At 44.2% G+C, this 13949-nt stretch overlaps 1 protein-coding gene across 2 annotated transcripts in view; it reads right to left on the bottom strand.

Moving 5' to 3' along the window:
• ydjc (YdjC chitooligosaccharide deacetylase homolog) overlaps positions 1–11763 on the bottom strand; it is a 33235-nt gene extending 21472 nt beyond the window's left edge. Inside the window, exon 1 of one of the 2 annotated variants that reach the window (XM_085367018.1) lies at positions 11669–11763. In XM_085367018.1, coding sequence (XP_085223144.1) covers positions 11669–11755 — 87 coding nt within the window. In that variant the 5' untranslated portion in view covers positions 11756–11763. Of the gene's footprint in view, positions 1–4995; positions 5199–11668 lie in introns of those variants that run through there. The other variant, XM_085367019.1, reaches the window with a different exon arrangement.
• Positions 11764–13949: the final 2186 nt, after the last annotated feature.

Here is a 13949-nt window from a genome sequence, read left to right as displayed (position 1 = left end):
AAAACAAATTATTGCGCTAGCTTACACGGTTCAGGTTCTACAGGGATTTAAAAATAGTTACGCAAAACGGAGCGTGCTGCTCTGACCGGCTTTAAAGGGTTAACAATGACTTTAAAAAATAATATAAAATAGTGTGCAACACCACTGAAGTTTGTTTTTTTAAACTCTCTTTTCAACCAACGGCAGTCACTCTCCAAATAACTTCTGCTTAGCTTTCCGAGCTTCCCTCGGGTCCTCTTAATCAGCGGTCTCCAACCTTTTTTGCGCCACGGACCGGTTTATGCCCGACAATATTTTCACGGACCGGCCTTTAAGGTGTCGCGGATAAATGAGGGAGGGGCTAATAATCGGCTCAGTCATTTTTAATGATCGTTGAAAGCCCAGATCGTAATCGTGATTAAAATTCGATTAATTGAGCAGCCCTAGCTGGGGTGTCACCAGGGTTGTGGGTTGGTGCATGCAGGCCCCCGTGCATGGGGGTTTGGCCCTGGCAGACTTCAGCAAATCAGTGGAAGTGGGGGCCTCTTTAGCTAACGGGTAGGTTGGGACCATTTTTTGCAGGTGGTCTCTGCTCTTCGGGAGTCCACTCTGTGGGTGGGGGGGTCTAGCAGAGGTGGAGGATGGGTGAACCTGGGTGTCCATTGACTGAATGTTGGGGTGGGTGTAGTTTTTCCCCTGTAGTGGAGTCGGGTGGGCCACCCCGAGCTCTCTGGGGCTCAGTGGTGCTACTGCCCCAGTGTGGATGGGCCTGGGGGTCAGCGGGGGAACTGGCTTCAGGTAGGAGGTATTCCTCCTCTGTCCCCTCCTGGCTGCCTGAGCCTCAAATTTATTCCACACCACAGACACTCGCATGACGGTCATGACAAATGCATATAGGGCCTTGTGGGTGAGTACACTGAACTGTGTCCAGAGGATGGTCTGTTTATTCAGCCTCACCTCTCGTGCCAGTGCCCACTTCTCAATTTTAAATCGCACTTAGACACTGAGGGTTCTTGGGAGGGAGCTGTCCCCACAGAGGCTTGTTGGTGCCATGCCCCTCTGCCGTTTTAAATAAGCTTTAAAACAGCATGCAAAAACATCACAAATGAGTGGGCGGAGTGAGGTATCAGGTCTTCTCACACCCCTGTTCCCTGTTCTCCATCTGGGGCAGCGGACAAGGAGGAATAGCTGGCCATCTGGTCAAGATGGTGGGCTTCCCTGCTGCTGTGGGACCGGGACGGTTTGCTTGTCTCCACCCCGGGGTACAGGGGACCATGGTGGACACCAGAGGTGAAGGGAGCCACCAGGTGGAAGAAGGAGTCCTATTGGGCTTTTTAGCCTGTGGGACTTTGGAGGCAGCTGATAGGTACCGACAGGCCAAGTGGAACGCAGCTCGGGCAGTGGGTGAAGCAAAACCTCGGGTGCGGGGGGAGTTTGGAGAGGCCATGGAAAAAGACTTTCGGATTGCCTTGAAGAGATTCTGGCAAACCGTCAGACGACTCAGGAGGGGAGAGCGGTGCTCTACCTGCACTGTGTATAGTGCGGGTGGAGCACTGCTGACTTTGACTGAGAACACTGTCAGGCGGTGGAAGGAATAAACAAAATACTCCTTAATCCCACTGTCTTCCATGACAAAAGCAAAGTCCGGGGACGGCTCGTCTATCCCCGGGGGTGAGGTCACTGAGGCAGTTAAGGAACTGCTTGGTGGTAGGCCCCCTGGGGTGGAAGAGGTTTACCCAGAGTTCCTGAAGGCTCTGGATGTTGTAGGGCTGTGTGGTTGACACGCCTCTACAATGTTGTTTGATCAGTGATGGGGGGGTGGTTTCCATCTTTAATAAGGGGGACTGGAGGGTGTGTTCCAACTATAGGAGGATCACACTCCTCAGCCTCCCTGGAAATGCCAGGGAGCTGGAAAGGAGAGTCCATCCGTTAGTCGAACCTTGAATACAAGAGGAATAATGCGGTTTTTGTCCTGGTCGCAGAACACTGGACCAGCTCTTCACCCTCTCGTGGATACTTGAGGGTGCGTGGGAATTTGCCCAACCAGTCTACATGTGTTTTGGGCAACCGTGGCTCAGGGGGTTGGGAATCGCATCTGTAACCGGAAGGTCGCCGGTTCGATCCCAGGGCTCTCTGTCCTGGTCGTTGTGTCCCTGGGCAAGACACTTTACCCTACTTGCCTACTGGTGTTGGCCAGAGGGGCCGATGGTGCGATATGGCAGCCTCGCTTCTGTCAGTCTGCCCCAGGGCAGCTGTGGCTACAACTGTAGCTGCCTCCACCAGTGTGTGAATGTGAGAGTGAATGAATAGTGGCATTGTAAAGCGCTTTGGGTGCCTTGAAAAGCGCTATATAAATCCAATCCATTATTATTATTATTATGGCCCTGGAACTTACTGATTCTTTACATTGATGCTATGGTTATTTTTCTTTCTTGTACTGAGACAGTGATTGTAATTCTCTGACACTGGGCCTTTGTTAGGACAGTGAAAAAAATCAGGGCTTAGCCCAGCCCTGAAATCTTTTTTTTTTTTTCCCAAAAAAAGCAACTTTTTAAAAGTTTTTACTATATTTTTGTCATGGTCCCGGTCGGTGAGCCAGTGTTTTGAGTTTTGTACTTCTACGTTTTATTTTATCATGGATTATGACTAGGGCTGAACGATATATCGCATTTGCGATAATATCGCGACATGATCAAGTGCAATTTTCTAACCGCAAAGGCTGCGATTATACTCTGGACATGTCCAAATTCATGGGCTGCTTCCTCCTGAGGCCGCATTTGTAGACCGATTACGTCACAGCGACGTGCCGAAGGCTGTCCAAATTCGTAGACTCCTCCGAATGTAGCCGACAAATGCGTCCTCCTTTTCCCCGAATTTGAAGGATGGGTCGGGTGTGTCCTTCGTGGCCTACCATATCCCAGAATTCATAGCGCGGCCCAGCCAAACTCCAGTTTCCAGCAATGGCGGCCGCTACTAAGTTTTAAAATTACTCATACTAATCTTTCTGGGTCACAAAATAAACTTTTAACATATTTTCAGGCGAGAAAGTAGTTGTGTAAACATCAAATATCTGCTCAGTTTATCAAGATATCCCATATTTGCAAAAGTGCTTCGACGTTTTCAGAGGCGTCTGCTACCCACCAGCTCGACAGCTAGCCGGGAGCTCGAGGGTTACTGATGCGGCCGAGAACGGCACAACTCCCGGCACATCATTTTCAGATCACCGCGGAGTTTCGCTGCTCGGGTTAAACATAATATATAAGTCACTTAGACAACCTAAAAATGTTATTGTTGGGCTTTTTTCAGTGTTTTGTTTGTTCGTGAGTAAATCGGTTTGGCTGAGATTAAAGTTATTAGATTAGATAAAATAAAACTTTATTAATCCCCCGGGTGGGTTCCTCCTTGGTTTTCACACAGCTGACTAAACGTCAAACAGAAAACTTATTAAACATAAGTATGAGACAGTCGAGAATTTACGCCAGTGTCTGGTTATATTTTAGATAGCAAGAAGCAGACGGCCGAGTTTATTAAACTCCACCGAGACAGCGGTGACGCTAATCAGAACTAGACCGTCCAATTTCACGCCTTTAAACTTTAAAGGCGTGTTTGTGTGTGTGTTTATACAATTGCTATTATGTTTGCACTTTATGTGTAATGTTACTGACTGCAGAGATCAGTAAGATGTGTGTATTTTTTATTTATTAGTTTTATTTATTTAATATTATTTTTTAATTGAATGACTGTCTAGTAGTTCACAGATGTTGAAAAACTGAGTGTGGTAAAGCCACTGATTTTGTTTATGTATATTTCTGCAATCTGCACATTGTACTGACTTTCATTTTAATGTTTACACCAGGGTTCCTTGTCAGCACTTTATGCTCAGATGTTTGTAAGCTAAAAATAAACTATTGTGTATGTTCAAATATACTGTTGTGATTGAAGAAGTTAAATAAAAATGTCAGTCATCAATTCATGCATCACCTCATGTCATCATAACAGAGGTCTGTCTTCCAGGAAAGAACAGTTTAAAATTAATGTAATATAGTATTGGCCATACTATAAGATGTATTGCTTGTCTTTGTTTAATAATACAGAAGACAAAGACCTTAAAAAATAATCGCATATCGCATCGCAATCGCAATATTGGGGCAAAAAAAATCGCAATTAGATTATTTTCCATAATCGTTCAGCCCTAATTATGACTGCTTGTGCTTTGGTTTCTGCCCTAAGTATTTCTAGCTCCTTAGTTCTGTAGTACTTCCTGAGTTCTAATTCTTAGGTTTTGTTATTTGGCTTCCCGGTGTTAACTCTGTCCCACACTTCAGGTCTCTGTGTTCTGTCTCCCCAGTCTCTACTAAGTTTACGTGTCTAGAGTTCAGCCGGTGTGTTTCCTGTTTTACTTTGAAGGTCCGTGTCTCATGTCAGTGTTTCTAGTTTTGCTTCCCTTTGGTCTCGTCGTGTCTGATTTCTTCCAGCTGTGCTCTCCTCCTGTGTCTTATTCTCCTCGTTATGCCCCAGTGTATTTAAGCCCTGTGTTTCTCTGTGTCAGTGTCGCGTCCTCCCTCATGCTGTGTGATCCCTGGTGTGGAGTTTTAGGTTTTGGTTTCCCAGTCTAGTTTAGTTCTGTTATTAAAGCAGCGTTTTTCTGAGTTCATTCCTGTGTGTTGCGCGTCCTGCATTTTGGGTCCTCTTCCTGCCTGACCACAGCCGAATCGGGACAATTTTACAGTTAAATAAATATTTAAAAATTCACACACAGAGTGCTACCTAAAGGCTGAAGTAAGATGTGTGTAGCTGCCTGTCACAGAATGATACTATGATTAACTATCAGTGCAGTAAGAGTTCTTCAGCTTTGTTACTATTTTTTATTTTAAGCAGCAGCGTAAAGCTCGATGAAGTAGTTACCGGTACATGCATATTTAAGCTTTACCAGCTCTGGTCTCAACGTATCTGCTTCTATTCTGCCAAAATGGCCATTTTAAACTGTTACCTGTGTTTGGTCTTTTGGGTACTCACCTCTTCCTCACCTTCACCTGGCGTCTCATCAATCTGCTGCACTCTTAATTTCCTCTACTCTCCTCCCTCGCTCCTGTCCTGGTTGTTACAAATAATGCAATCAGGATGTATCAAACAAACTATGTTGCAAATGTTTTGATGTGACGATTAGTATTACTACATTATTACATACTTTATATTTTAAACACAGATTTTAGCATATATTTAACATATCAGATTGAATTAAAAGCAAAAACCTAATGTTTCTGTTTCATAAGACCAAGTCACTAATGAATACCGACTACAGGCTAATATTTATTATACACTACCAGTCAAAGTGTGGACACAGCTTCTGATTTAATGGGTTTTCTTTATTTTCACGACTGTTTACATTGTAGATTCTCACCAAAGGCCTCAAAACTGAATGAATGAACACATGTGGAATTATGTAGTAAACATAAAAGTGTGAAATATCTCAAAACATGTTTGATATTTTAGATTCTTCTAAACATCCACCCTTTGCTTTGATTCCTGCTTTGCTCACTCTTGGCGTTCTCTCTCTGAGCTTCATGAGGTCGTCACCTGAAATGGTTTCCAACAGTCTTGAAGGAGTTCACAGAGACGCTGAGCACTTGTTGGGCCTTTGGCCTTCACTCTGAGCTCCATCTCATCACAAACCATCTCCATTGGGTTTAGGTCAGGTGACTGTGGAGGCCAGATCACCTGGTCAGCACTCCATCACTCTCCTTCTTGGTCAGATAGCTCTTACACAGCCTGGAGGTGTGTTTGGACTCATTGTCCTGTCAAAAATAAAATAAATGATGGTCCAACTAAATGCAAACCAGATGGGATTTCAAATACGGCTGTCAGCTGTGTCCCATCATGACTTCTGCACAACACAACTGATGGTCCCAACCGCATTAAGAAAGCAAGAAATCCCACCAATGACCCCTGACAGGCTCACCTGTGAGGTGAAACCATTTCAGGTGACGACATCATGGAGCTCACTGAGAGAAGGCCGAGGGTTTGCAGCGCTGTCAACAAAGCAAAGGGTGTCTACTTTCAGGAATCTTAAATATAAGACTTATTTAGAGTTATTTTTGATTTTTCTTTGATACGTAATTCCATATATCTGGCTTCATATACTTGATGTCTTCAGTTTGTGTCTACGATGTTGAAAGTAGTAAAAATAAAGAAAAACCATTAAATGAGTAGGTGTGTCCAAACTTTTGACTGGTAGGTACATCAGCCAGCATTTCATTCCCATTTAATCCCACTGGATTCTGTGGCCTTTCCATCTAATGACATCTGTCTTTCCAGCAACATCACGTCCTATTTAGGTAACACGTTTTTTTTCATGTAATTCTGCATTCAGTATTCAGATTTAATGATTAGACTGTATTGTGTCTTCAAATGGTAAACGGACTGAAAGAGGAAAAGCAGAGCTATAGTCAAGGTCGGCGTGGGTCAGTGGGGCTTTAGGCACAGCTGCACATGTTCATACATTTTGGTTGCTGTACTTCAGCATCTACAAAAAAATGAGTGAGCATATAGGCAGAGATGTTTTTTTTAATTGGCATGCAATTTTAAATCCAACGTTTCTATCGGCTCTATAAACACAGCAATAGGGATGGGTATTGATAAGATTTTAACGATTCCGATTCCATTTTCGATTCTGTTTAACGATTCGATTCTTTATCGATTCTCTTATCGATTCTTTTCTTTCTTTTTTTTTTAAAAAAGGAGAACACTAAGGTCGATTAGCTCAGAGCTTTGTTTTATATCTTCTCTTTGAACAAGATAGAAATTTAGGAGTAACATGGCCTTACAAACCCAACAGTGAGATCTTGAGAGATCCAGCCTACGGCTCTTCAATGGGGTGTCACAGGGTCCCCAGGAAAAAAAATTGTAAATGTAAAATAATAAAATAAATATTCTTGTGAGACATATCACATATTGACGGGGTCGGGTTATGTTAAAAAGTATAAATTGTTATACTTTGTTCATTGGTTCAAAGGTACCCCACACTTCTTTTTTTGTTTGCTTGTTTGTTCTGGTGTATTTTTCATTTGAACTGTTACTCTGCCAGAGTACTCATATTTACAAGATGGCATTGAACGCCCCATTGGTGTATCAGGAAAACTATTTTGTACGTATGTTCCTTGAAGGGGATTGAAGTCGTTCTTTTTTCCACCGCAGCGAAGGGCTAGGAGTAGGAGAGGAGCTGCTGTATGTTTTTGTTATCGAATCGATCTGATTGTGAAATAAAGCATATGCAGTGAGAAAGCAACTCCAGGAGTCATCCCTGCCTTAAAGCTGCAACATTCTTCTGTAGCAATAACAAAGTATAACATAAATTGTTCTGTGGCAATTACACAAGAATATCCAGTAATGTCCCTGCCTACAATTAAACACATTCACTTACCAGAAATCGGGGGCATCTGCTGTGGCAAATGGGTGCAAGCCTTTGACCACAAACTTAGACACTGCTCTGTGACATTAGTCTATCCTGGCCTGAAAGGAGACGCTACCGGTAGACTGCAGCGAGAACTACCAGCATCTGAGCCAGACTCTGTCTGTCTCTCTCATCATGGTCACCTACATGTACAGTAATGGCAGGTCTTGTAATAAGGCAGATTGCGCTAACATAATATGCACTGTTAGTTGATTATTTACCTGCCGCATTAACGGGAGAGGACGTGCAAACGTTACCGCTGCTGCTGGGTTGAGAGTCACGAGTCCGGAGCGGAATTAAAAACGCGTGTCATCGCGTGTTTTGTGAGCAAATGCTTTTGCATATTCGTAGTGTTTCCTCCCTTAAATGAAATATCTACTTTGCAAGTTGCCCTGTTGTCATCGGTTCTCATAAAGTATAATCAAACTTTTGAGCGTTTGAGCCGCTTAGGCGCCGTGTTTCCTGCCAGGTAAATGACGCTCCGCAACGTGGTGACGTCATTCGGGGCGACTGGAATCGATAAGGGAATCGTTTGCAAAAATGGCAAACGATTCCAAGGAATTGAAACAGTGGGAACCGGTTCTCAACAAGAACCGGTTTTCGATACCCATCCCTACACAGCAAACACACAAACTGTTTGTGTGCAGTTTTATACACAGTGTGCTGCAGCGAAAGGTCCAGCTGCTGAATCTGGCTGGGAGAAAAAAGAAAGAGCCAACTTCACTCAGAGATGGAGGAAGATAAGAAAGCCAGGACAGGAAGAAGAGAGCTTAGATTTAAAGGCAACGACTGTCCAGTCGTTTTGATAAACTAGAAATTGAAAGCTTACATGTAAACACTTGTGTTTTTAAATCAGCTACTGGATGTGTACATGTGACATTATGTTTTTCATATTGTGAAACATGCTGCAAAACAAACAGACACAGCTCACTAACTTTGTGTTATTGAAAGTGTGCATGAAAACGCTGCACTACAGGTCAGTGCAGGATAAACACATAACGTGATGGATTTAAAGTACAGACCAGTGACTAGTGCACAGTGGCTGTGGTGCTCATGGTCAGTTTCTTTCTCAGGATATGCCAAACTGTAGATTTAGCCCTGTTGTGTTACTTTCTCAGATGGTTTTTGGTCTGTTCTCCTGTTTCGCAGCTTGTTTCACCTGCATGGAGAGCTCCTTTGACAGCATGCAAGCACAACACCTCAGATCAACTCCAGGCCTTTTATCTGCTTACATGATAATGACATAAAGAACGAATTGCCCACACCTGCCAATGTCAAATGTCCAATTACTTTTGGTCCCTTTAAAAAGAGGGTGGCACATGTTAAGGAGCTAAAATTCCCATTGTTCCCAAGGCCACTGTTCCCAAGGCCACTGTTCCCAAGGCCACTGTTCACCGGTTGTCCTAGTTTCGATTATGCATATGAACTGTTTATAGTGTTGGGGAAATCTGCAGTCAGCACATCTGCAAGCACAGTCCCTGGTTGGACGTTCTTAAAGGGATACAGCAAAGATCAATCCAATGAGTCTGCATGCGCGCGCGCACACACACACACACACACACACACACACACACACACACACACACACACACACACACACACACAGGAGATAATGGAGATGCATGTTAGGCTGATTTACACCAGTGTCCACAGCCCTGTTTTTGTTCCACCTCCAGGATCTGTTATGATTTGTATGCAGATGGTCAACGGTTCCATTTCTGAGGGCCTTCAAATGAAAACGCTGACTGACCAAATAATGTGTTGTACTTTGGTAGTCTGCAGGCTCCATGATCCTCTGGTCCCAGCTCCTGTACGATATTCAAACTCATCCACTTTTTGGATTTCTCTCTGATCTATCACAATGGTTCAAGTTCATCAAATTTTATTCGCCACATGCAGTAAACTGCAGTGAAATGAACCCGCCCCCCGACCTTAAAAGTTATTCCAGACTTTACACCGGATTGTAAAACACCCTGAGAGCGTTTTGTTACAGTTCAGAGTCAAAGAGTGATCGCTGAACCACCGAGACACTCCCACCACCTCTGTTCAGCTCTGCTGCCTGTCGTGGAGTCTTTGCAGATACATATGTAATAGCATCATCTGCATACATCTGACACTGGACACCTTTACAACTGTCCATAAGTCACTGATGTAGAAACAGAAAAGCAGCAGTCCTAAAACGGACCCCTGTGGAACTCCCACACAATTTTGAAAGCTTGATTTCATTACATGAACTCTTCTCTATTTGCAGATATGAGCTGGGACATTTTGGACTAAGGTCTTATTATTACAGGTAAGTATTCAGAATAGCCCACCCTGCACAGGTATCAGTCTGTCACCTTCATCTGCCACAGGCTGTCAAAGCTACAGCACTGCAATGTCTAACTAAGATTTGTTTCGTATGATTGAGTTGTTGATTTCTCTTATGCTATAACTTCAAAAAACTCAAATATGTCATAGTAACAAACCCATGGCAGACCCGACCACACTAACCATTCTAAACACGCTTTTATTCCGGTTGTCGTTCTTTTACACGCAGCTGCAGCTTTTCAGCTGAACACACACCAACAACAACTCAGTCAGGACCCAGTACGGATCTAATGCAGCTGCGGTGTGTCGGCCTCCCTGCAGCGGTGCTGTCAAACATCATTCCCACACACTGGGTGACACAGATATTATGTCAATATGCAGAATCTCTGGGTCACGACTACTGTAAGCCACCTTTCTGATGAAGATGATTAGTCACAAAATCATCTGAAATAGCTGATTCATTTGTGATCAGTCTCATTCACTCAGTCTGAGAGGATGCAGCGTTACAGTAATCCATGTGAGCGACCCAGTTCATCACCAGCCTGTGGAAGTCATTCAAAGCGACTTTGTGGAGTTCTCCTGATGAACGTATCGTAACGTCTGGAGCGGTCTATGCACTACACCTACTACTTTTTTTTTTTTTTTTACTGTGTTCATGACAGTGTTGTGGAAGCTGCTAAAGTGCTGCCCGACTCAGAGCCTGCATCACTGTATCAGAGCACAGCAGGTTTGGTTTCCTGTTGTTGGACTTTGTTACAATAAACTGCAATTACAGAAATGACAGCACCAGGACAGTGGAATATGAACATCTTAGAGCTTAACATCAGTGTAAATAATATAATTCATATATATAAAAGTACATGTTGCCTTTCGTATTTTGTAATGATTTAATATTTCCTGACTATAGACAGCGCAGTGTGTTACTGATGGAGGCAAGAAAGTACTTCAGCCAGTACTGGAGTATTTTAACACAAGGATCTGTACTTTTACTTCAGTAAATGATGTCTGTACTTTTCCCTCGTGTGTTTTATTGGGACGCTTCCCCCTGTAACCATGGTTTCCCCCCTCCCTGTGCACATACTCCGATAAAGGAACGACACACGGTGCTGAGTTCACCGACCTGAGTTCGTGTCCCAGCAGCAGCTCGTTGTCCTCTCACGGGGCTGTTACGCTCATGGTGCAAATGTTTCAGCTAGCCGAGTTATCCGCCGGCAGACTGCAGCACAGCTGCTACAGTCACACAGGTAGGTGAATGACGTTTGTCGGACACGGACCAATCAACACGGGCGCTGACGTTAGTGGGACCCGCCGCGTGGATGCTCAGCTGTGACTGGTTCATACTATTAAGGTAGGTCGGTCACAAAAATCCGTTTCAAATGTGATTCGCCCGATAAACGTTTATCTTACGCTAATCCAAAAACACGCCGCAGGCTAACGACGCTGACGTCAGCGCTGCCGGAAATGACGGAAAATTACCGTCCAGGCCAATCAAATATTTGCGGTGGGGGAGGGATTTGCGTTTCCGACGTAGCTATGACGTAAGCGTTAATCCCCGGTCTCTGTTCGAAGGGAAACGTTTAAGTGGGCGGGCACATTTGCGTGACCATAAATTTTACGGTAGGAGTGAATCATCACACAGCAGCCTTTAACCTGCTGCACCGGCAGGACGAATAAATCACCCGTGACTAAGACGAGCTTCACCGTGGGTCACCGTGGGAGAGCTCCAGTCACTGCCGGGTATCTGTTACGGTCAGGAACAGGACGGGACACTCAGCTGTCTCCCGTCCAGCCAAGCATACCAACACCACACATCTAAGACGTCCCCGTGTTGCGGGATAAACGGCTCCTCTGTTTGCTAGTGTCACCGCCCAGTGTACACAACACGAGAACACACAATCCTATTATATGACAATACAAAATGAATCTTACCCATTGTGCTACACACGGGCGTTCATGGAAGTCCGAAAGCCCCACGCACGGCGCAACGACACTGTACTTCCGACTAGTAAGCCGCATACATGAGACCGGGTTGACTTTACTGAAAATACGTCGCCCCCTGCTGGAGAAACCGGAGATACACGTGGAAGTGGGAAAAACTCAGTGCGTTAAAACATTATCCTCCGATGTAAACAAACGCAAAAATGTAAACACGTCATAAAAACAGGATTTCCTATTAATCCTGTGAGAACTATTACATTGAATACACAGTTTTAAACAGGCCTACATTAACAGTGGGGACACTCCAGGCTGTGATACAAGTCTTCACATGATGCTAAAAGGTTTGACAATCTGAATGTTACAAAGGCAACAGCAAAAATGGAGATGGGTCTCTAAACGACGTCACCTAGAAATGTTCAGTCACACCAGTGCAACTGCACATTATCCTTCCAGTGTTTAGCAGGTGAAACCTTACAAGGAGCAGAACACTACCCAAAGGAAGCATTGCAGTACCATCTTCACTGCCTTGCTTTTTCCCCACATGTCCCGATTCTGTCGCCACTCCAGGTAAACTTATCCAAGCAGCCATTCATATCACACCACGCTGACATGGCCACTGTAGTTTATTTGGGTGGTGGACAGGGATCGGCACTTTGCCCCTATACAACCCAGCATAGCTTTCAGCTGTATGTGCTCCAGTAGCTGTTCTGTGGGATCAGGGCCCTGTTTCAGGAAGCCGGTTTAGTGCAAACTCTGAGTAAGTATACCCTGAGTTAACGAAAACTCTGGGTTTTCGGTTTCACAAAGCGAGTTTAGATTAATTCTGAGTGAGTTACTATGACGACACACTCCGTGAAGCTAACCTGCCCCCTAGCAGGTTTACTTCAACTAACCCTGACTGTCTCCGCCTCTTTGTCAGAAACCTGACTGTAGGAAGTGTCAGACATGGCGTGCTCCTTCCTTGAAGAGCCAGTAGATGTTGAAGCCCAAATTCTCCGCAGAGCTCTCCGCCGGGAGAGAGTGATCAGAGCGCGTTTGGACATTTTATCATTTCCTGATGATTTCCTGTGTGAACGTTACCGTTTTTCAGCACAATCTATAATTTATTTGAATAACATCCTCAGGCCTAATATTGCTCATGTGACACATCGCGGACATCCTCTCAGTTCTGTACATATTATTTGTATTGCACTTCGGTTTTTTGCAAACGGGAGCTTTCTGTATAATATTGGTGACGCTGAGCACGTTTCCAAGGCTACCGTCTGTCGGGCAGTTGCACTGAAACGTCTCCTGTACTCGTTTGTGGTGTTCCCCGGTCATAGACCCACAAGATTTATCAAAGAGGGATGCCACAAAATTGCAGGTAGCAGGATGAACGAAACTTAATTCATGATGTGGTGATACTTGAACTACTACTTAAATTTTACATTTATTTTCACGGTTCCCAGGCGTGATTGGCTGTATAGATGGCACTCACATTCCAATCATTGCTCCTTCAGTAAATGAAGGAGACTATGTGAACAGGAAGTCTTTCCACAGCATTAATGTACAGGTACATAGTTCCCTGTAGCATTTCAAACTAACAAATTATTTCATTATAGTAATGGATGCTAATTTGTGTTCTCTGCACTGTGAAGATCATATGTGATGCTGCCAACATTATCACAAATGTGGAAGCCAACTGCTCAGCCTCTGTGAGTGGTGGTGGTGGAGGACCCCCACCTGTTTTTCAGGCCTCCGCTTTTTTTTTTCTGTTGGCTATAACGGGTCACATTTGAGCATACAGAGTAAGCAAATATGTACTTGTAATGTGCTCAGATAATTTCAATAAGTGCTTACAGAGGGGAAATTAATGTAGCCTCTAACTGCAATTGATTTACATGGGACAAACAGACCAAGCACTATGGCTCATAATACAATTACACCTTACCTGTTTGGACTATATTTTTATATTTCATTTTTACTTGCTGCCAGGAACGTTTGGGGCCTGTTGGGTTGCACCTGCGCTCACATCACATCACATCACATCACAAAATAAAATATAATAAAATAACGTGTTAAATGGGTGGAAATCCCTCGATCAATGTTTAAATTAACACTCACGCATTGACTCTGTCGGCTATGTTTTGCCATGCATGCTCTCTTTCTTTTGCAGCTGAGGCTGTGTTACTTTTTTTCCGCAAAATTTGCATGTTATCGGCATATGCTGCCATCAGAATTTCGGCCTCAAGCGCTGTAAGATACATTGACCGCGCCTTCTTTCCCTCCGTCT

Source organism: Diplotaxodon limnothrissa, linkage group LG12, assembly GCF_057381915.1.
Source record: "Diplotaxodon limnothrissa isolate DT_005_m linkage group LG12, D_limnothrissa_male_GT1.1, whole genome shotgun sequence".
In the NCBI taxonomy this organism is placed as follows: domain Eukaryota; kingdom Metazoa; phylum Chordata; class Actinopteri; order Cichliformes; family Cichlidae; genus Diplotaxodon; species Diplotaxodon limnothrissa.
Note: the sequence above shows the minus strand (reverse complement) of the source record. Positions and strands in the feature narration are given on the sequence as shown.